Raw genomic sequence first — 23,471 nt, 5'->3', positions numbered from 1 at the left:
TATAGCACTTACTATGTGCCAGCCACTGTGCTAAGGGCTTTACAAATAGTATCTCATTTGATCCATCTAGGTAAATAAATTTCTAAACACTTAACAACTTTTGAAAACTGTTTCTTAGGCTGACTTTGTCAGACTTACATCCATCCATAATAGATTGTATGTGGGCAAAGAGGATGAAGCTGATTAAAGATATTCTACTCACAAACACAAAGCCAACAGCCAGAACCATGTAGGCCTTGAGCTGCATCTCTGAATTTACAACCATATTTTGCACATTATGAGGTGAACAGGGATAAAAGTGGAGTGGAAGCCAATATATTGTGGTGTGTTGCTTTTCTCAACAAGTGACCCAGCACTAATAAAGCTCTAAGACATTGAGCCCTAGAAAACAAAATCCATTAGCAGGGCACTACCATCCACAAAGAATGCTGGATTTGAAATAAGGAGCTCTATGTTCAAATTCTGACTGGGACACTTCTAACCCATGTGACCACAGACAAATTAAAACTAGAATCTTGGTTTGTTCATCTTATATACTTATATTATCTGTTGTAAGGAAAGTGTTCTGAAAACAGTAAAGCACTAATGTTAGATAATGTTGTAAAGTACTTTGCCGCCACCCTAGTTCAGACACTCATCATTTCATGCCTAGACTAGTAAAACAGATTTCTAACTAGTCCACCTGCCTCAAGACTCTCCTTACCCATCCAACTTCCAAATCCCATTTAGCTACCAAAGTGGCTTTTCTAAAGTCTAGTTCTGCAAATGTCACCTACCTACTCAATAAGCTCTAGAGGCTCCCAATTATCTCTAGATGTCCTCTATTTTAGGATTTTAAAGTCTTTATAACACGGTCCATCCTTTCTTTCTAGTCTTTTAATACTTTATTTCACTCCTATGACTTAGCTACAGGGCCCTACTTGCTGTTCCTCACATGACACTCCATCATCTCCTGCTGTCTCTGTACCTTTGCACAGGCTGTTTCTGATGCCAGGAATACTCTGCCCACTTTACCTCTTACTTTCCCTGGCTTCCCTTATGATCCATCTCAAAGCCCACCTTCTGCAGAAGGACTTTTTTGATCCTACAGCTGCTAATGCCTTCTTCTATATCTAGTTATTTTCACGTTTGTTTCCTTTATTAGAATATGAGGCAGGGGATGTTTTTAAACTTTGTTTGCTTCCCTAGTACTTAGCACAACACTTGGTACAAAATAAATTTAACAAATGTTTGCTGATTGACTGAAACAATCACTGAATGATTATACATATATCAATTATAATTACTATATAGATGTGAGGTATCATCTTAGAACAGAACACTAAAATCTCCATTGGCACTGGGAAAGAGGTTGTTGAGAGATGTGAGAAAATAAGTGCTATTTTGTAGGAAGGAAGAGGAATGAAACAAAATTCTCATATCTCCTTAGAATATGACCTCATTGTTGTTCAGTTGTTTCTGACTCTTCATGACCCTGTTTGGGGGTTTTCTTGGCAAAGATACTGGAGTGATTTGCCTTTCCTTCTCCAGCTCATTTTTGAGAGATGAGAAAACTAGGGCAAAAGGGCAAAGTGACTTGCCCAGGATCACATATATAGTAAATGTCTGAGGCCAGATTTGAACTTGGGAAAATGAGCCTTCCTGACCCCGGAACTCTATATGCTATAGCGCCACCTAGCTGCCCATATGACCTTACAGGCTAGCACAAAGCTTCCTGTACTAGGATCAAAGGATTTTGAGCTGGAAAGTAACTCAGAGCTAATGTCAATCAATCAACAAGAATTTATTAAGCATTTACTCTCAGCCCCTGTGTTAAGCACTGGAAATTTTAAAAAAGCAAAAACATTCTTTGCCCTCAAGAAGTTTACATTGTAATGGAGGAAACTACATGTACACAAACAGATATATACAGTACAGAGAAAATCGAAGACAACATTATGCAAGATTGATATTAGCAGATGGGGGTGGGCATGGGGATGGAGCTGAGGAGAAAGGTATCCTACAGAACGTGATATTTGAACTGAGTCTTAAAGGAAGCCAGGGTTTCCAAGAGGCAGAGGTGATATCAGAGAACAATCCAAGAATGGGGGACAGCTCATACAAAGACACAGAGAGAGGAGATGGAAATGTCATGTGTGAGGAACAGCAAGCAGGGCAGTTGAGTTGGATCACAGAGGAAAGGAAAGGAAAATAAAAGAAGACTAGAAAGATAAGGAAGGGGTCAAGATATAAAGGTCTTGATTGTGAGTGGTAGAATGTCATGAGCAGACCTACTATGCTTCAGAAAAATCACTCCGGTAGATGTGTGGAGAATGGACTGGAGAAGATAGAGATGTGAGAAAGGGAAACCCTTAGAGGGCTGCTGCCACAGACAGGTGATGTATGAACTAGGGTAATGACCGTATGAGTAAAGAAAAAGAACAGATGCAAAAGATGTATATAGGAAGAAATTCTGAAAGACTTGGAAACAGATATGTGGGGTTCCAGGAGAGTAAGAAGTTAAGGATGTCCTATGTCACTGAAAGGATGGTGGACTCCTTAACAATAATGGAGAAGTTCTGAAGAGGTTTGGGTTTGGGGGAAAGACAGTGAATCTTGTTTTGAACATGCTAAGTTTAAGATGTCTAGGGAACTCAGCATGTTCAAAGCAAGATTTCCAATAGACAATTGGTAATATGGGTCCGGAGTTCAGAAGAGAGACTGAGACTAACTATATAGGTCTCATAGTCATCTCTTAAGGGATTATAACTAAAATTATGGGAGCTGATGAGATCACCAAGTAAGAAATTATAGGGCAAAAAGAGAAGCAGGTCCAGGACAGATTCTTGGAGAATACTCACAATTAGTGGGAGTGACATGAAGATCCAGAAAATTAGTGTAAGGACTAGTCAAACAGGAAGTAGGAAAACCAAGAGAGATCAGTGTCACAGAAATAAATTGAAGAGAGACTATCCAGAAAAAGAAAGTCAATTATAATAATATATAATATTATATAATATATATAATATACATATATAATAATATATAATAAGAAAGGACAATTATAAGATCACTGGAATCTTTGGAAGGGCAGCTTCAGTTGAATCATGAGATCAGAAGCCAGATGCAGACCATCTAGAAGGGAATGAAAGAAGAGAAAGTAGAAGTAGCAAATAGAGGCAGTTATCTAGTAATCTCAATACAGAGAGAAGAAAACAGACTTAAAGAGGGCAAACAATTTGCCCGAGGTTACATGGTTAGGAAAAAAAATAGCCAGAATTTGAACTCAGGTCTTCCGATCCCAAATCCAGTGCTAGCTAGACTGCTCCTTGGTCCTGTTCAACTAGAGTGTTGCCCAAGTTCAACATGGAACCACTGTCCTGAATGGAAAACAATGTCCTCAGTTGGTTGTCTATTTCTCGCTCTGGCTCCTGAATACTTTTACTGAATGAAGCTTTGCCATGGCTACTTGTTGCTCCCACCTAAAGTGGGTGACCTATATAAGGTAAGGCCCCACCTCAAGCAAAATCTAGTTTTTCTTTAAAAGCTAATAAGATCAGCTTTAAAACTTAATTGGATTGGGCACCAGGACTTAAACCACTGATGCAGTGTCCTGGCGCCCTAAGTACAAAAGTCAGTGCAAATGGAGTTAGGAGCATTCCCCTTAACTCCAGCATCTTACCATGGCAAATGTAGACACATAGGGAAGCTCTGTCTGACTGAGCCAAAGCTGAAGACTTGCCAAATATTCTTTCTCTTCTATGGGTAAGTAAATTTTCTTTTGTTAACTGTTAGATGATAACAAGTGTCTTATTTACTTCTGAACCCAAATCTAAATCACTGAACTGTCCTAAGTCAGGTCTGGCCTACATAAGCAAGTCATTTAATCTCTTTGGGGTTCAGCTTCCTTTTGTGTAAAATAAAAGAACTAGAACTGATGGCCTCTAAGGTCCACTCCAACTCAATCTATGATCCATGAACAACATCTTAAGGGTAAACTCATTTCTTCCCAGATGGCCTCCTTAATAAATAAAGCCCATAACTGTAGAGCACACCAACACAGCCCTAATAGATATGAATCATTCCAAATGACTGAAAAGCCTCTTTAGAGAAGCTCTGCTGAAAACATGACTGATTCCAAAGTAAAGAGGAACCTGACCATTTGCTTGGGCCCCAAGATCCCCACTGAGTTGATAATGCCCTCTAGGATGTTTAAATCAGGGCAGCCAAGTACCGAGCAAATGCCATACAAATTGTCATTTGCAGAACCCTAGTGAGGTAAGGCAGTTTTCCACCTGTCTAGGCTAATAAACAGGCTGCCTTGAGTTATGGGCAGGTGGGTACTCCAGCTCAGAGACTAGGTCATTAAAGCTTGATTTAGCATTTATGCTAGAAAAAGCAGGACACCTTAGGAGGTATGTCAATATCAAATTTCAGTCCCATTAACATTTGCTTCTCCTAGGAACTTAACAAATTCAACACTATTAAGCCCAATGTGTACATTACTGTACCTACTAGGTACAAAATATTGGGAAGAAGCAAAAATATATCCATGTTAGGCACAGTCCTCTGGAGCTGTAGCCTAGCAAGAGAGAGAAGACTTGTCAACAAAACTATACTATAACACAGGATTTAAGTGAATAGGAGAGGTATAAAGAAAGTAATAGAGGGGCAGGTAGGTGGTGCAGTGAATAGAGCATGGGCCCTGGAGTCAGGAGTTCAAATCTGCTCTCAGACACTTAACACTTACTGGCGGTGTGACCTTGGGCAAGTCACTTAACCCCAACTGCCCTGCCCTCTCTAAAAAGCCCCCCCAAAAAATTACATTGTGACAGAATTTGACTCAAAACCTCCAATGAAAATGAAAGCAAGACCACAAATTTTATAGATGTTCACACATACTCTCTCTCTCTCTCTCTCACACACACACACACACATGCGCGCGCGAAAAGGGAAGATCAGAGATGAAAGGAAAAGACCAGACAAGTTAGTCTAGGTATAGCTAATCACAGAGATCAAGTACTGACTTAAAAAAATATCAATAGGAAAGAATTAAATAATAGAGGAAAACAAAGCTAACCATCAATTAAATTGTAATAAAACAAGAAAATGGCAGAATGTATTAAAAAAAACAAGAATTTGCTGCATACTTTAAAAAAACCCCTTGGGGTGGCCAGGTAGCACAGTGAGTAAGAGCACCAGCCCCAGAGTTGGGATCACCTGGGATCAAATCCGGGCTCAGACACTTAGCACCCACCCAGAAACACCTGGCCATGTAACCTTGAGCAAGTTACTTAACCCCGATTGCTTTAAAAAATTAAAAAAAAAAAACCCCACATATATACATAATGAAAATGAAAGGCACAAACAAAACGTAATATGCATCAAATAATTTTTAAAAACCAGAATGTTTAATCATGATTTCAGATGAAGGAACAACAAAAATTCACATCAAAAGAGACAAAACAGGGATATTACATCATACTGAAAAGTATAAATGATGAAACAATATTACTATTAAATATATTTATTAAACATCTAAATCTATAAAGGAAAAGGTAGAAAAAATTGCAAAAAGATAGGGACAACAATACAATAGATGTATGAGACTAATATTTCTCAATCAGAGACAGATAAATCTAACATAAAGCCAAATTGTTGTTCAGTTGTTTCAGACTCTTTATGACTCCACTGGGTTTTCTTGACAGAGACACAGGAGTGGTTTGCCATTTCCTTCTCCAGCTCATTTTACATATGAGGAACTGAGGCAAACAGGGTTAAGTGACTTGTCCAGGGTCACATAGCTGGGTAAGCACCTGTGGCTAAATTTGATTTCATGAAAATGAGTCTTCCTGATTCCAAGCCTAGTGCTCTATGCATTGTACTACCTAGCTGTCCCAAAACCAAATAAGCTGTAGAGACTGCTATCCTTCCTCTGAACCCTCTCAATTATTTCCAGTTCACCCTCCATAGATCTTATCTGTACATAAATGTGTACTGTCGCTACAGATTTAGCTGTCAGCTCCTTCAAATAAGGGACTGGTTTTTTTGTTTGGGTTTGGGGAGGGTTTGTGTAGTTGTTTTTTCTTTTTTGCCTTTCATTGTGTCCCCAGTACTTTGTTTTGTCTCCTACAAACTTCTGAGCATCACAACTTCTATTCTTCTACCTATGGATATTCAGAACAGATATACTTAAAATCAAGCAGCACAAAACTCCACTCACATTAAACAAAAGTTTTGAGAGGAAAAAAGGTCAATCCCTTTGGTAATACAGCTATTTTTACATCTGATGCCAGTAGGCGAATTGTCTGATTGGGAAAGTCATTCCTATCTGAATTTAGGAACCCAGAGAAAAGCTAATAAGCTTGTCTTACCCTAGTTTTGGTTCTATGTACAGGAGACATAAGCAAAAGATTAACTAGATTAATCTTTATGTTATATGTTAATCTAAATATATATATATTTATATATATATAAATAAATATATAAATATAAATAAATAAAATATGTTAATCTAAAAGATTAACTTAACTAGAGACTAAATAATAGGAAGATGAAAAATGAATGGGTTAAAGAACAGGTCACAGAAACAAAAAATGGTAAATAATAATTTAAAAATATGAAAATGGGGGCGGCTAGGTGGCACAGTGAATAGAGCACCAGCCCTGGAGTCAGGGGGATCTGAGTTCAAATCCAGCCTCAGACATTAACACTTATTAGCCATGTGACCATGTGATACAGCTTGATCCCCAGATTTCCAATTCTCAATCAACAACTTTCCACTATGTTACACATGCCTCATCTTTAATTTTAATAGTGTTTTTGTCTTATATTTTAAAATTTTGGCGCTAAACATATTTTGGGATGAATGAAACATGGATGAAGTGATTTATTCAACATGGTCTATAAAAGTCAGAGTAAGCTTATTATTAACAAGTGTGAAAAACACTCTGATTACTATCAGACCAATTTATTAGGCAATTTCTTAGGTGTTTCACTCTCCACAAAAGGAAAAATATTATCCAATAATTTATCCATAACACCACTTTTAGGCCAGGAAGCAGTTTGAATACACATCCTTGATTTGGGAACTACAAACCTAAATTGAAATTAAAGAAGAATGTCACACGATATGTGGGTATGGGAGGTGCAGTATAGATGAGAAAGATGAGTTTCAAAATTGACAGACTACTCTTATCATTCCATCATACAGTAAAGAATACTTCAAATAACTAATAATTGTAAAATCCGTTCAAACTCACTTCCAGAGCTTCTGGATTTATACCCATGTAATTCTTCTCTGTGGATACCCAGTCATAAAGTATAAAATGCTATTAAATCTGCTTGGGAAGTGATCCAATTATCTTTTTGCCAGATTATATAACCCTCATAATTTGTGTCTGGGGCAACAGGTAGAAATGGTGTCCTACACCGGTCAACCTTTGCTAGTTCATTTCTGAAAAATTGAGTATATCTAAATGGGCCCCTGCCATTCCAAATTTATCCAATAAGGTCTCCAAACCCCTTGCTTAGAAATTATTCTTAGCCTATGCAAAATGCATAGGCTACCTTCATGCCTAGTTCCCAATTATTCAATATTTATTAAAAGAGATTATAAAACACATTTATCACTTTAAATTACAGTTGTTTTAAATGACAAACATTTATGTTAAGCAGAAAGCAATTCTGTGTGGTTTTAAGCTTCAACTCTATAGAAAGATGTGACAAAAATGTCTCTCCCCCATAGACTCTTTCCAGTACATTTTGACTGGAAAATTATTTCTTCCTTGTTCATCATAATGGTTTTTTCTTTTCTTTATTTAATGTTTTAGAATCAATAAGCATTTATTCTCTCTCCCACTGGAAAAAATTTAAAAGCCCTTGTGACAAACATGAGCCAAGCAAAAGAAATTTTCAAAATGGTCATGTACAAAAATGTATATCGGAATCTCCACCTTTCAGGAGGTGGGTAGCATTATTCATCCACATGTCTTCTGAAAATATGGCTGGTAATGACATTGATCAGACTTCTGTTTAATTTTTACATTGTGCTTATTCTCAAGACAATAGTTACAATATGTTGGAATGTATATAAAGAGGAAAATAGGAACCAGAGAGAGGATAAAACATAAATTTAGGGAGATTACAGAATTTAGGACATTGCTGATATTCTCTCACTGATCAACAGTTTGAGAGAAAGTAGGAATGAGATTTCTCTCTTCAAAAGATAGAGGTTGAATGAGAAATGACACCCACTTAGTATTCTGAGAAATCAAGACTTCTAGTTCAAGCATGTAAATAAAGTTTAGGTGATTTAATGAACATTTGTTATCCAGCAGTGTTTTCATATAATACCAAGTAAGCTGCAAATACCTTAAAGTGACCCCATTACTTTAGGTAAGAGGCTACTATATTGGAGGTGGGTCTCTGGTTTTTTGACCCAGGCCCTTCCATCTAATTTACCAATCTTGCTTGCCCTCTCTAAAGCCCTGAACATCTACTTAAGAGATAAAGAAAATGATGTGAGAAATACTGTGGTACAATTGGAAGAACAGCAAACTCAGACACAGGAGAGTTGGTCTGAGTTTTTCCAAACAGTCAATTGATCCTTTGGTCAATTTGGTAAATCATTCCATACTTCTTAGACTTCCATTTCCTCATTTGTAAAATGGGACAATAATATTTTCTTTCTTTTTTTGCTTTTTGGAGGGCAATTGGGGTTAAGTGACTTGCCCAAAGTCACACAGCTAGTAAGTGTGTCAAGTGTCTGAAGCTGGATTAATAATATTTTCATTACATAGTTGCTGTGAAGAAAGGCCTTTGTAAATCTCCAAATGCTACAGAAATGTGAATTATTTTAATTTTTATTCCTACATTTCTCCCAGTTTAAGTTCTGCTGTGTTTCTGATGTTTGTTTTCCCCTCTGAAGGGCATATATGTTACCAAGGGTACTTTAATCTGTCCAAAAAAGCAATTAGGATCCTAATTTAAACTCAAAGGCCCAAGACCACCTTAAGCCTATGACTGTTTAAGGAGGGACTTCCTTAGAGTAACTGTTCTCTTTCACTATAAAAATACTAAAAGGCAAGTAGGATTTTGCATTTATTAGTAGATTTTATCTCAAAGAGGTTTACATTAACCAGATCTGCTGTCAGAAGTTGCCTGGCCAAGCTTAATTCAATGAGAGCTGCATTAACCACCTGGAGAATTGAATATGTTTTTGGGAGGAAGTGACATATAGATGTACCAGCAAAACATAGTCTTAGATCAAAGAGAACCTTTGAGATAATCAAACAATTAGATATTGATTGTGTCTATGTAAAATGCATAGAACTACTAGACACTAAAAACAACACAATTTAGCTCAGGATATTTAAACTTGACTCATTATTTAGATCGAAGAAAAAAACCCACACTGGAAAGCTAGTTTCCCTTTACCTCTAATTTTCATAAATCACAAAATAGAGCTGAAAAAACCATTAAATTTTTTTTTAAGCAATTGGGGTTAAGTAACTTGCCCAAGGTTACACAGCCAGTTTTTTTGTGTGGTTGTTAAGTATTTGAGGCCAGAAAGGATCCCGGGTCCTCCCAACTCCGGGGCTGGCGCTCTTACTGCACCACTTAGCCGCATTAATTTTTTTGCAAAGAAAAACCAGTGGATTTTTGCCCTACCTCTTTAAGGTAGGCTGGGATGCCCCTACTTGTTCATCACAGAAGCAAGGAATGACAAGTTTGGAAAGTACCTTAAAGATCACCTCTTACCCATCATACTGGCTAAGATGACAGAAAAGGAAAATGACAAATGCTGAAGGTCATGTGAGAAAACAGATATACTAATGCACTATCAGTGGAGCTGTGAATTACTCCAATATTCTGGAAAGTCATTTGGAATTCCGTTCAAAAATTTCTAAAATTGTGCATACCCTTTTGGTTTAGCAATATCAAGTCTATACCTCAAAGAGATTAAAGAAAAAAGAACTCCATCCAGAGAAAGAACTAGAAAGAACTGAGTTTATATCCAGGTGGAAGCAAAATACCTGATCTTTTTCCTTTTCTTATTTGGTTTTATGTCTTCTTTACCATTTTTCATTCCAGCTGATACAATCCGTCTTTACAACCTGACTAATGTATAATGTGAAAGTATCTACAGATCCTATATTTGTCTATATGCAGCCATGGAGGGGAGGGGAGGGAGGGGGACAAAATGTGAAACTCAAGGAACTATGGAATTGAATCCTGTAAACTAAAAGGAAACAAATTAATTAAAATAAAATTTAAAAAATAATAAAAAAATAAAAGGAAGAAAAAAAAGAAAAAAGAACTCATATGTACAAAAATTTTTATAGCTATGTGGTGGCCAAGAACTGAAAACTGAGGAGATGCCCATCAACTGGGAAATGGTTGAACAAATTATGGCATATGAATGTAATAGAATATTATTTTGCTGTAAGAAATGATGAAAGGGATGGTTTCAGAAAAACCTGGGAATATTTGTATGAACCAATGTAGAGTGAAGTGAACAAAACCAGAAAACACTATACACAGTAACGACAATACTATAATGATAACCAATTATGAAAGACTTAGTAACTCTGATGAATACAACAATCTAAGATAGTTTCAAAGAACCGACGATGAAAAATGCTATCTACCTCTTAGAAAGAGAACTGATGAATTCTGAGTGCAGGGTGAAGCATAGTTTTTTATTTTATTTTTCTTCTTTTTCTGCATCATGGCTAATATGAAAATGTTTTGCATGATTTCACATTTACAATTGATGCCATATTGCTTGCTTTCTCAATGGGTGGGAGAGGGGCTTAAGGGAGGGAGAGAATTTGGAACTCAAAAAAATCCTTAAATGAATGCTAAAAATAAATATTGGGGGGAAGGGGGAGAATTACATATAAAAGCCCTGACAAGACTCACACTGTCTGTATATGTTTATATGTGTATGTATGGTTATAACATAGTTAGTTTTTAAACAATGGGAAATGTTGAATAAAAATTCAAGGCCAGTCACACTATAAAACTGTCAGAAGTGAAATCCGATCTCAAACACAACTGAATTGCTACTGTAAACTATAGGCTTAATAAAGGCAGGAACCATGTTCTTATCTAAACTTTATATATCCCTCAGAGCTTAGCCTAGTATTCTTCACACAGATGTTGTTTTAAATGTCTGCTGAAATTAAATGAAATTCAAATAATGTCCAACACTGAACCAGCATCACTAACTGCAGAGGTAAATAAGCATGTAAGTCTATTCTCGCAAAGCCATTACAAAGCAAAAAATTGTCACTTCTAATCTAGTAGCTAAAATTTACTTTAAAAATTTGGGCTTCTGTACAATCATTCAGAGCAATGGTAAGGTTCACAGAACAACTGGAATAGCAAAGTCAACCTTACAGGGAACACCCAATAGACACTAACTAAATAGCCTCTTCCTAAAGAACTTAACTCCTATTCCCAGCAATGTTGATCCCACCTATTAATAAGCTTAAAAACATTTAGAGAAAGGTAAGCATAAAGATGTAGTAATTTATTAGACTAGCTCAGGCAAGCTCCCTGGGAGAGAAGCATAGGATGGAGGGGAAAACAAGGAAGGGGAAGTTAGATGAGTGCTTTTCTAGAAAGTACTAGCACATACTGTAAAAAACTTCTAATTTATTTTAAAGATTCCCTAATTCTTGAAGAAAATTTTCTTCTAACCACTAACTGTAGGACTCAATGCTGTGATGAAAAATTTCTTTTGTATAAGATTGCTATAACAAATATAATAATAATGAAAAAGTCTGAAATATTGCAAAAGAATTACCAAAATGTGACACAGAGATACGATGTGAGCACAAGCTATTGGAAAGATGGTGCCAACAGACTTGCTTGATGAAAGGTCACCACAAAACTTCAATTTGTAAAAAACACAGTATCTGTGAAGTGTAATAAAGCAAACTGCAATAAAATGAGGTATGCCTGTACTACATAGTTAGGCGCTATACTTATATACAAGGACAAAACCAAAAACCAAGTCTTTACCCTGAAGGAACTTACAGTTTATCCTGGAGGAAAACATGTATTAAAATATATTTGAAAGTAAATGCAAAGCAGTTTTAGTATGGAAGGGGTAAGGCCCTGGCTCAGGAGAGACTTCATATACAAATTGGTGACTGAGATGAGTGTTGAAGGAAATTAGGGATTTTAAGAGACAAAGGAGGGAGTGTATTTCAAGCATGGGGCCAGTCAGTGCAAAACATGGAGATGAAAGCATGCCATGAGTCAAGAATAGGCTTGTTTGGTTGGACTAGAGACTATGGAAAAGATAGCAAAGGTACAATAGAGTTGGAAAGTAGGTTGAAAGGTGTTGAGTGCTAGTAGAGTGAACTGAAAAAAGCACTGGATATGGAATAAAAGGCCCAAGTTTGAACCCACTTATTAATTGTATGATTCTTGGACAAATCACTTCATCTTTCTGAGCTTCTGTTTCCTCCTCTGTAAAATGAGGACACTGGATAGTACATAGAAGTGACCAAAGATGAACATACAGTCCCCAACAGAAGACTTGAAAACTATTAAAGACCACATGAAAGACTGCTCCGAATCACTGATAAAAGAAATATAAATCTGAACAATTCTGAGTTTTCACTTCACTCTCAGCAAACCAGTAAAGATGAGCAATGGTGGGAGCAGTCATTGTTGAAAGTGTTTGTAGAAAGATGGACATAATACAAGGAGGTAAGTGATAAAAATAAAGGCCTCATACACCAAAATTTATAGCAGCACTTTTTTGTAGTAGTAAAGAACTGGAAACAAAATAGATGCTTACGAATTGGGGGGTAGCTAAAAAAAAGTCGTGGTGAATGGATGTAATGGAATACTGCTCTGCAGTGAGAAGTGATGAACACAAAGAAGAGTGGGAAGACTTGTGCCAATGAAGACAAAGTAAAATAAACTGACCCAGAAAAACCAATGTACATAGTGACTGGAAGAAGAACAACAAGAAAACCATGTAAACCGAACACTGCAAGGTTATAATGACCAAGGGTGGCCCCCACAAAAAGATACGAGAATCTATCTTCCTTTTTAAAATGTCTGACTAGAGACAAGGAATAGAGTTGTAGAACACAACATATAATGCCAAATTTGGTTGATATCTTGGCAAGTTTTGTCGAACTGTGATGCCTTTCCCCCCCCTTTTCTTTTTTACTAGTTTTTGTTAAAAAGGATAGCACTCTGAAAGGGGGAGGAAAAATAGAGAAACAGAAGTGATATAAAAACAAAAGACAGTAATATAATTTTTAAACAAAAAGAGAGGAGGTTGGACAGGATGACAAAGTCCCTTTCAGCTCAAAATTTATGATTTTTAAGCCCCCAAGTTTAAACATATTCCTTTTTCCATACCTAGAAAAGAAGTGATTTTGGTTTGGAGGCTCTAACTGCCACCTTCCTTAACTTGGTTGGATCATACACTTAGCCTCTTTAACTGGCCATGGCAGCTGTGCCGTTCCTCTTCTCTCAGAAAGCTAAATTCATCTCTTAGAATGTTACTGGGAGGCAGGCCCAGGAGGCATTTCAAAGGCAGTTTCCTCACCATAAGAAGCAGCTCTTTAACATTCCCTGAGTGTTTTAACAGCATTTAGTAAATGCATTTTTTTCCCTCTTCATAAGACCTGCCACAGGCCACTAGAAAACATTCATGTACAAGTTGTCAACAGTTTTGCAACATTTCTGTTAGAAAGTCATTAGATCCTAATGTCCTATGTCACAATCTCTAAATTCTTTCTTGTCCTTTAATACTCCCATCTCCTCTCAGTCACATAGTTCTTGACTCACAAACCCTGAGAATGTGGGATGGGCAGAACTCATGTCCTAGAGGAAGGGTTTATTCTTTCATGAAAATAGGGTAAATCCATTCATGTGGCAGGTGGGGGAAACAGCCTTCTCATACATCCCCTATGTCAGTATGCTTCCCACCATCCCCCATCCCCCATCCCCCAATCTGACATATGGTCCAGCAATAGGACACAGCTGCTCCAAGATTCTAGGTCTTTCCTCTCTCTCCACAGGACTCAGAGAACATATACTAATGCTTCTCAAATTCCCAGAGAGTGAGACAGTCATTACTGCAGCGAGATGAAGGGATCCAAATATTTTGAAATAGCATGTCATGTCTATGAGTTGTATGTGCCTCCTCCTTTAGCCTGTGCCAATGGAGCTGTAGTCTTAACAGTTAACTATTAAAGGATTAGGCCTGCATCAATATGTAGTGTAACTCCAAAATGCTGCAGAGAGGGGAGAATAGGGAATGGGGTTTGGAGGACACACTCAGGGAAGGAAGGGGGCATATCTTTCAGCAGAACCACTCCCTGCCTGTTCCAGAAGTCTATGCACTGAGACACCTCACAGACTTCAGTTAACACAAACCAAATATCCTAGAGTCAAATACATTATGATTTGAATTCAACCTTACCTCATCCCACTCTGAGGCAAAGGACGGAGACTTTTCCAGCCGCTTCTTCCCAATGCTGCAGTTGGACAAGGACTCGCTCCTACTCCCCATTGTGGTATCTTCCGTTGGTGAGCAGGTCAGGAGATCAGAGTCTGACTTGGACAAACTGCGGCTGAGTTTAAGTTCAGCTTTTGGTCTGCTGGTGGGAGGGGCCCAGCTCCTGGTCCCACTCCAGTCTCCTGCTTCCTCAGCACCACCAGGGTGCTGAGATATTTCATGCATCAAAGTTTCAGGGTCCGATTGGCTGTGGTTGGTGGGCAGGCTGGTTGAATAACCCAGTTTCTTATTTTGGTCAGGGAGGCTGGGCCGGGTGGATCCAGGAGTGTGTAAAGCAGCATCCTCCAGCTGCATAGCAACTTCGTGACTTGTGCCCTGCCTGGATGACCCTTCAGAACCACCCTGGCTGACAGTGGAAAGAAGCTGGAAAGGGTCCTCACTGATTTCACACACTGGAGAAGAGCCGTGGAGGAGACCTGAAAACTGCTCTGGGACCTGCCCGTCTGGTCCCTCTGCAGAGTCCTGGCTCCAGCTGCTCCTGCTCCTTCCGTGGTCTAGAGTACATGGAGAAAGAAAAATAAAAAGTTAAACTCAGCAAAAGACAACAAAGTCACAAGTTCCCAAGTAAGAGGGGGGTAGGGGAACAGGATGGAAACTTAAAGGCAGAAAGAACAAGAAAAAGGGGGAAACAGAGGGAGAAGAACAGTTCTGTATTGTTCTCAATGCTCAATTTGTACCCAAAGTACATTTATGAAATTCCAAACACTGGCCTGATTTATGCAATCTGGCAGTTTTCCTTGTTGTTTTATTTCTGTGAACATTAACAATCAGACCTTGCTATATAAGGCCCGAAGAGGTGTTAACAATATCCTACAGAGAAAACACAAGTGAGAGAAAGTATTTAACATGGGAAAGGGAGAGTGAAAGTGAGAGTATCAGAAAGAAAAAGAGCGGAGGAGTGCTATTGGAGTGTGGAAGCAGGGGAGGGAAAGGGGAAAAGAAAAAGGGAGTGGGAGAAGAAAAAAGAGAAGGAAAGGAAGAGGGAGGGGGAGAGGGGAAGGAGAAAGAGAGTGAGAGAGAGAGAGAGAGAGAGAGAGAGAGTGCACATACACTAGAGAGTACAGGAGTTCTTGCTAGGACTAACTAGCAAGTCAGACTCCTGGAACATCTGATACATTTCCATAAAGGCCAAAGTGTTATTTAGAGTCACCCTCCCTTCCTTTGGCAAGGAAAGACAGGGAAAAGTTGGAAGCCATGATACACAACCTGCAACTTCTGGAATGCCTCAACCTAAATGTGCAAAACAAAACAGCAGAGAAATAACTGTTTCCTTCCCCAGGGGATTGTGAACTCCACGCCTCATCCTTCCTCAGCAAGCACAGACTTAAGAATGTGAACATTTCACTCCCTTCAAATCCTCCCAGTTGCTTCTATTTGTTTAGGTTTAACCTTAGCTGATAACCACTGAAAACAAAATGGTCTAATCTGTCAGTGCCAAGACACATTTGCTGTCCTCTGAAGACCTCCTGCATGCCCCAGAAACACGACACTATTAATTCATGAGACCAGTTACTACTGTATACCACACCGAGGATATCAAATACCACTGTCTTGGAGTAGTATGAATAATAGGCTCAGACTGCCAACTGGCACACATTGGCAATACCACCACATTTACCTTGGTCACTCAAGGGACTCCCCACCTTAGCTTGAACCTAAGTTCTATCAAAGATTTTAACTCATTAAGAAGAAAAGAACTAAGGATATCAGGCAAGAAGGCAGTTCTTAAAATAGTTATCAGTAACATAACTGAGCTACATTTGAAAGCAGTTCTTTAATGCTCATGAGTGAATTTTTTTTTTTTAATTTACCTCTCGTTTCTTAGAAGGTAAAAGTGAGTCTGTAGGGTAAACATCAACTAGTCTGAAAAACTTATGTATAGAATCAAATTATTTTAGAGCTGGAAAAGACTTTGTCGTTGCTGTTCAGTCATATCTGACTCTTCATGACCCCATGGGCCAGAGCATACCACCAGGCCTTTCTATCCTCTACTATCTCTCAAAATCTGTCCAAATTCATGTTCATTGTTTCCATGACATTATTTTATCCTCCGCCATCCATTTTTTCTTTTGCCTTCAATCTTTCCCAGCATCAGGGTCTTTTCCAATGAGTCCTGCCTTATCATTATATAGCCAAAGTATTTGTGCTGCAACTTCATTATTTGGTTTTTCAATGAAAAGCCTGAATTCATTTCTTTAAGTAATGATTTATTTGATCTCCTTGCTATCCAAGGAACTCTGAAAAGTCTTCTCTAGCACCAGAATTCGAAAGCATCAGTTCTACAATCTATTCCTTATAGTCCAACTCTCACAGCCAGACTCTGCCACTGGAAAAACCATAGCTTTGACTATACCTTTGTTGGCAAAGTGATGTCTCTGCTTTTTAGTGTGCTGTCCAGATTTGTCATAGCTTTCCTCCTAAGGAACAAGTGTCTTTTAATTTCATGGCTGTAATCACCATCTGCAGTGATCTCTGAGCCCAAGAATATAAAATCTGACACTGCTTCCATTTCTTCTCCTTCTTTTGCCAGGGAGTGATGGGACCAGTTGTCAAGATCTTCAGGTTTTTTGATGTTAAGCTTCAAGTCAACTTTTACATTCTTCTTTTTTACCCTCATCAAGAGGCTTCCCAATTCCCCTCCACTTTCTGCCATCAGAGTGGTATCATCTGCATATTTGAGATCACTAATATTTCTCCTGGCAACCTTAATTCAAGCCTTTGAATCATCCAGCCTGGCATTTCACATAATGTACTCTGCACACAAGTTCAACAAATAAGGTGACAAAATACAGCCTTGTCACACTCCTTTTTCGATCTTAAACCAATCGCAATTGTACCATGTTTAGTTCTAAGTGTCGCTTCTTCGTCTGAATACAAGCTCCTCAGGAGACAAGTAAGATGATTTGGTACTCCCATCTCTTTGCCACATTTTGTTGTGATCCACACAGTCAAAGCTTTAGTGTAGGCAACGACGCAGAAGCAGATGTTTTTCTGGAACTCCCTTGCTTTCTCCATAATCCAACAAATGTTGGCAATTTGGTCTCTAGTTCCTCTGCCTCTTCACAAACCAACCTGCTCTGCTGGTAGTTCTTGATTCACATACTGCTGAAGCCTCGCTTGCAGAATCTTAAGCATAACTTTGCTGGGATGTGAAACATGGTTATTTGAACATTCCTTGACATTGGCTTTCTTTAGGATTGGGAAGTAAACTCATCTTTTCCAATCCAGTGGCCACTGTTGTGTTTTCCAAATTTGCCGTAACATTGAGGACATCACTTTAACAGTATCATCTTTTAGGGTTTTAAGTAGCTCAGCTGGAATTTCATCACTTCCTCTAGCCTTATTGATAACAATGCTTCCAAAGGCCCATTTGACTTCATACTCCAAGATGTCTAGCTCTAGATCAGTAACCACACCATCATGAGTATTGGTCAAGATCTTTCTTGTATAGTTCTTTTGTGTATTCTTGCCACCTCTTCTTGATTTCTTTTGCTTCTGTTAAATCCATACTATTTTTGTCTTTAATCATGAAAGCTCTAATTTTCTTGAAGAGATCTCATCTTTCCTATTCTATTGTTTTCTTCTATTTCTTTGCATTGCTTAGTTGAGAAAATCTTATCTTTCCTTGCTATTCTCTAGAATTATGTGTTTAGTTGGGCATCTCTTTCCCTTTCTCCTTTATCTTTCGCTTTCCTTCTTTCCTGAGCTATTTGTAAAGTCTCGTAATACAGCAATTTGCATTCTTGCTTTCCTTTTTGTTTGGAATGTTTTTTGATGCTGCCTCTTGAACAAAGTTTTAAACTTCTTCTGTCCATAGTTTTTCAGGCACTCCAAACCAGGTCCAATCCCTTAAGTCTATTCATCACTTCTTATTCATAAAAGCTGTTATTTAGGTCACACCTATACAGTCTGATGGCTTTCCCTACTTTTTTCAAGTTAAGTCTACATTTTATATAAGAAGTTGTTCATGGTCTGAGCCACAGTCAGTTCCAAGTCTGATTTTAACTGACTGCATAGGGCTTTTCCACCTTTGGCCAAAGTATCTGATTTTAATATGGACCATCTGGTGATGTCCATGTATAGAGTCGTCTTCTGGGTTATTGAAAAATAGTGTTTGTTATGACCAGTGAGTTATCTATTAGTCTCTGTCCTGCTTCATTTTGTACCCCAACGTCCAATATTATTCCAATTATCTTTTGATTCCCTACTTTAGCACTCCCATTTCCTATGATGAATGTGACCCTTTTTTGGTGTTATTTCTAGAAGATGTTGTAGGTCTTCATAGAACTGATCAGCTTTGGCTTCTTCAGCATCAGTGACTGGAGCACAGACTTGTCATTACTGTGATGCTGAACAATTTGCCTTGAATTCAAACAGTTACCATTCAGTCATTTTTGAGGTTATACCCGAGTTCTTTTCTTACCTTTTATTGACTATGAGAGCCTACTCCATTTTTTCTAATGGATTCTTGCCCACAGTTGTATGTGTAATGATCACCTGAATTAAATTCATTCATTCCCATACATTTAAGTTCACTGACACCCAAGATGCAATATTGATTTTTATGGCATTGAACTTTCCTTTCATTACCAGACACATCCACAGCTGTGCTTCCTTTTGCTTTGGTCCAGTTGCTTCATTAGTACTGGAGCTACTTGTAGTTGTCCTCTGTTCTTCCTCAGTAACATGCTGGACAACTTCTGACCTGGGGGATTCATCTTCTAGTGTCATATCTTTTATCATTTTAATGCTGTTAATGGAATTTTCTTGGCAAAGATACTGTAGTGGTTTGTCAATTTCTTCTCCAATGGGTCGGTCACCTTTTGTCAGAACTCTCCACTATGACCTGTTCATCTTAGGTAACCCTGTACAGCATAACTCATAGCTTCACTGTACTATCAAAGCCCCTCTGCCATGGTAAGGCAGTGATCTCAGAGCGGACAAAGGGAGTAATTGGAAATGACTTTAGTGTCTTCATTTAGAGAAAAGGAAATTAAGGATCATAATTTGCCCAAGAATAGAGAATGGATATAACACTGCACTTAGGCCTCAATTATAATGCCAGCTCTGGTACTTCCAACTGTGTGACTGTGGACAAATAATTTAATTTCTCTGGATCTTAGATGTCTTATCCAAGTTTGGTCTGCTTCAGGCTCTAAAACCCTATAACTATATGATAATAATTTGAATTCAGGACTTATGAAGCCCAATATTTCCTGGGAAATCAAGGGAAATTGGACATCTACTCTCCTAACTCTCATGATCACAATGCCACCCAAAGAGCCCAACCTCAACCTTCCACTTTGCTTCAAGTTCAACAATTAAGGAGTTGATGAGAAAGATTACAAAATAAGTAGCATCTCTTATAAAAACAGAGTCCCAGTGCACAGGAACAACAGCTGACACTTGATGTTAGATTACCTACAAGCTGCTGTTTTCCCAAGTCAACCTCTATCAAAAAGATACTAGGGACCACTTTGAGTATGAAACTAATGAACAAGGATGGAAAACTTGAGCCAGTATCCTTGAAATCCAAACAGGGAGACAGTCCAATTAATCCCCACACTCCCAAGAAAAGTAATTCTATCTTCTGTGGAGCACTAAGCTTTTATAAAGTCTATAGGTCCAGTAAAGAGGGCAGGTCAATTATCTCCACTTATGTTCTATTCATTCAAAGAGACTCAGTAGCATGTATTCTGGCTTTCCCTTTATAAACTACTTGAACCTTTCCAGACTGTCTACCACATCATCTCACAGACTATGCACAAAGTCAGAAGACCTGTACATAAAAATGGATAATATATCACTAGAGATCAAAAAAGTCTTTTATTGCTACAATCTAAAATGTCTTACATCAACCCCTAAAATTTGTTTGTTCACAATAAAGAACCGCCACATCTGTCCAATTAATTTGGTTCCACAAAGCCCAGAATAAAAAGGGGTCAGACTTCCAAATTAATTTGCATGTATGGCTCATGAAGGAAGAGCATTTTTGCCCTGGGGGCAAGTGAAAGGCTCAGTATATGGAGGAAATATGCAGCCCTAAGTAACTGAAGGGTGGTCAGAAAAGATAACTGCTGAAAACTGCTTGTCTCCATATTACATAGGAATTTCCCATCCCTTACAGAGAAGTGGAAGGTAAATGTCATTGCAGCTAGGTGGCATAGTGGATAAAGTTATGGACTTGAGGCTAGAAAGACCTGAATTCAAATACAGTCTCAGACTCCAATTAACTCTCTGACCCTGGGCAAGTCATTTAACCTCTGTCTGCCTGCGCTTTTTAAAAATCCATTAAATTAGAAAACTAGATCCTAATTCCCAGGATAAAATGACATAATATTTGTAAAGTGCTCTGCAAGCCTTAAAATTTTATCAAAATGCCAGCTATAGTTATTACTGCACTATCAGGAGCACAGGCTCTCATTTCTCTTTATCACCTTCCAGTTCTTAACTTACCTTCTTCTCCACATTTCTACAACTGAAAAAGTTCATTAGCCTTTCAGGTGGTGTGCAGCAAAGCAGCTGCCAAGATCATGCCCTCTAGGTGGACTCAGAATTCTGCCAACAGGGCTAGTTCTGACGTTTACTATGCACATTAACAAGGATGGCTCTGTCCCACAGCCACCCATTCATGCCCTCCCATCAATGAAGAAAGAGAAACAGATGCCAAGATCTCAAAACCACATAGATGCAAAGGAGGAAGTGGGCAGGGTGGGAAAATAGAAAATTTGTATGGAAGACAAGAATTGTGATGAGAGGAGGAATTTCTGTAGGTCATAGGACTGTTCCAAGCCATAGTTCACATACTTTTTATGGAGTATAGGAATGTATATATAAGAGAGGGAAAAGACTCTTGCTTTATGCCTTTATAAACACAGAAACTACCAAGCTGCTCCCCTTAAAAAAAAAAAACAAATATATCTGAAAAAGTTCTCAATATTCTACTATAAGGCAGTAATGATCAAAAACTTTTTGGCAGTGGCTGAAAAGCCAGAAAAGTTGATCAAGTCTGACAGACTGGGTGAGCAAGATCTAGAAGTAATCAAACATTGTAGTAGCCTGGTATTCAATAAACCTGAGATTACCTACTACTGGAGTAAGTACTTCCTATTAAACAAAAACTGTTAAGAAAACTAAAATCACGTCTGAAACAACATATACAATCAATTCAGCTATAATGCTTGTTTTGAAAACAAGAATTTGTTCCACTATGATTGATATGTAAGGGAACATTTGGGCATAACATGAATTTTGTGTTTGCTTATGCATGATTTTGTATTAGAAAAACACTAGGTGAATGCAGAAAAACTATACCCAGCTGCATAGGTGGAAACTGAGCTGCATAGGAATACAAAATATACACACAAGCACATCTCTTAAACATCTAGTCGCTACCTCAGCTCACTGTGTATTGTCTTACAAGGTTGTGTTTTGCTATTCATTCACATTTTTTAGCATTCCTATATAAAACACACTCATTCAACATCCCAAATATGTGTAAGGATTCTAGTCCAAAAATGCAAAGCAGCATACTGAGAAGTCTGAAATAATATAGCATTTTAGAAAAAACAAGAGTACATGTAACAATCTCCTGAGCAACAGGCACAAAGAAACCCACACTGCAGACCATCAGAGGCAACACTGAAAATAAATGTCTATGACTAGAAGTGTTCCTTCTGTCCCTATTCAAATTTTTCCCATAAGTCCTGTGTTTTTTATTAGGCAATTTTGCATAGCATAGTGATTTTTAGGAAAGCACAGGCTGTTATAGCAAAAGTGACTGAATAAGCTCTAATTGCATACATGACCTAAATATGAAAACTCTATCATTTAAAAAAAAAAACTGGGAGGAGAATGTAAGAGGGTACCTTGCACAACCATAACTAGAGGAGAATTCTTTATTAAATAAGGAGTAGCAGTAAACATAAGAGATGGACAATTTCAACTATATAAAATTTAAAAGACTTTACGTGAATTAAATCAATGCAATTAAAATTAGAAGAAAAACAGTTAATTAGGGAAACCTGTGCCACAAATATGTCCAATAACAGTCTGATATTCAAGATATACAGAGAAATGATATGAATACACAAGACCAAAGGCAATGGTCTCACTTGAAAAGTGGCCAAAGTACTAAACAGGCAGTTTAAAAAAAAAAAAAGTGAAAACTGTCAACAACCATGTGAAAGAATACTCCACATTACTAATAAGAGAAAGGCAAATTTCGATAAGTTTGGTTTTACCACACAGTCATCAGATTAAAAATATGAAAATGGCGAATGTTGGCAGGGCTAAGGGAAGACAGACACATTAATGTATTGTTCATGGAGTTGCAAAATGATCCATCCATAGTGGAAAACAATTTGGAATTATGCCCCCAAAAATCATTTACAACTATACCAGTGAATCCAATATTAGGTATATAACTTCCAAAAGATGACAGAAAGAAAACTGAATACAGACACACCCCACATATATAGATATATGCATACATGTATAATACTTATAACAGCACTTTTTGAAATAGCAAAGAAGTGGAAACAAAGTGGGTGTCCATCAAGTAAAGGAATGACAACAAACTACAGCATATGAATGTAGCATATGGAGAGTGGCTCGCCCTAAGATTTCACTGACATAGGGAACTAGTGGATGAAAAGATTAAACCAATCAGGAGGACTATACCTTCTTGACAGTTCATAGTTCTTGGAACAGGGGTTCTTAATCTGAGTTCCACAGACCCCAAGGGAGTTATAGATACACATCAGGGGCGTCCAAAAACTTGGATGAGAAAAAAATTACTTCTTTATCTAAATATAGTTTATTTCCTTTCTAATCCCAATAGGACAGAAAAATAAACTGAAGTCCAGCAAAGTTAAATAACTTGTCCAAAATCATCCAGGTAGTAACCACAAGAAGCAGAATTTGAATCAAG

At 37.9% G+C, this 23,471-nt stretch overlaps 1 protein-coding gene across 8 annotated transcripts in view; it reads right to left on the bottom strand.

The window, feature by feature from the left end:
* Window positions 1-23,471, bottom strand: part of ANKS1A (ankyrin repeat and sterile alpha motif domain containing 1A) — a 270,152-nt gene that overhangs the window by 87,939 nt on the left and 158,742 nt on the right. For 6 of the 8 annotated variants that reach the window (XM_069073496.1, XM_069073497.1, XM_069073498.1 and 3 more), the window contains one exon: window positions 14,444-15,033. In XM_069073496.1, coding sequence (XP_068929597.1) covers window positions 14,444-15,033 — 590 coding nt within the window. The other 2 variants (XM_069073504.1, XM_069073503.1) reach the window with 2 other exon arrangements.

Source organism: Petaurus breviceps, unplaced genomic scaffold (assembly GCF_028583685.1).
Source record: "Petaurus breviceps papuanus isolate PSGF00001 unplaced genomic scaffold, PetGlider_PUasm1.0 90865, whole genome shotgun sequence".
NCBI classification, from domain to species: Eukaryota; Metazoa; Chordata; class Mammalia; order Diprotodontia; family Petauridae; genus Petaurus; species Petaurus breviceps.
The sequence above is the reverse complement of the archived record's forward strand: the minus strand, read 5'-3'. Positions and strand labels throughout refer to the sequence as shown.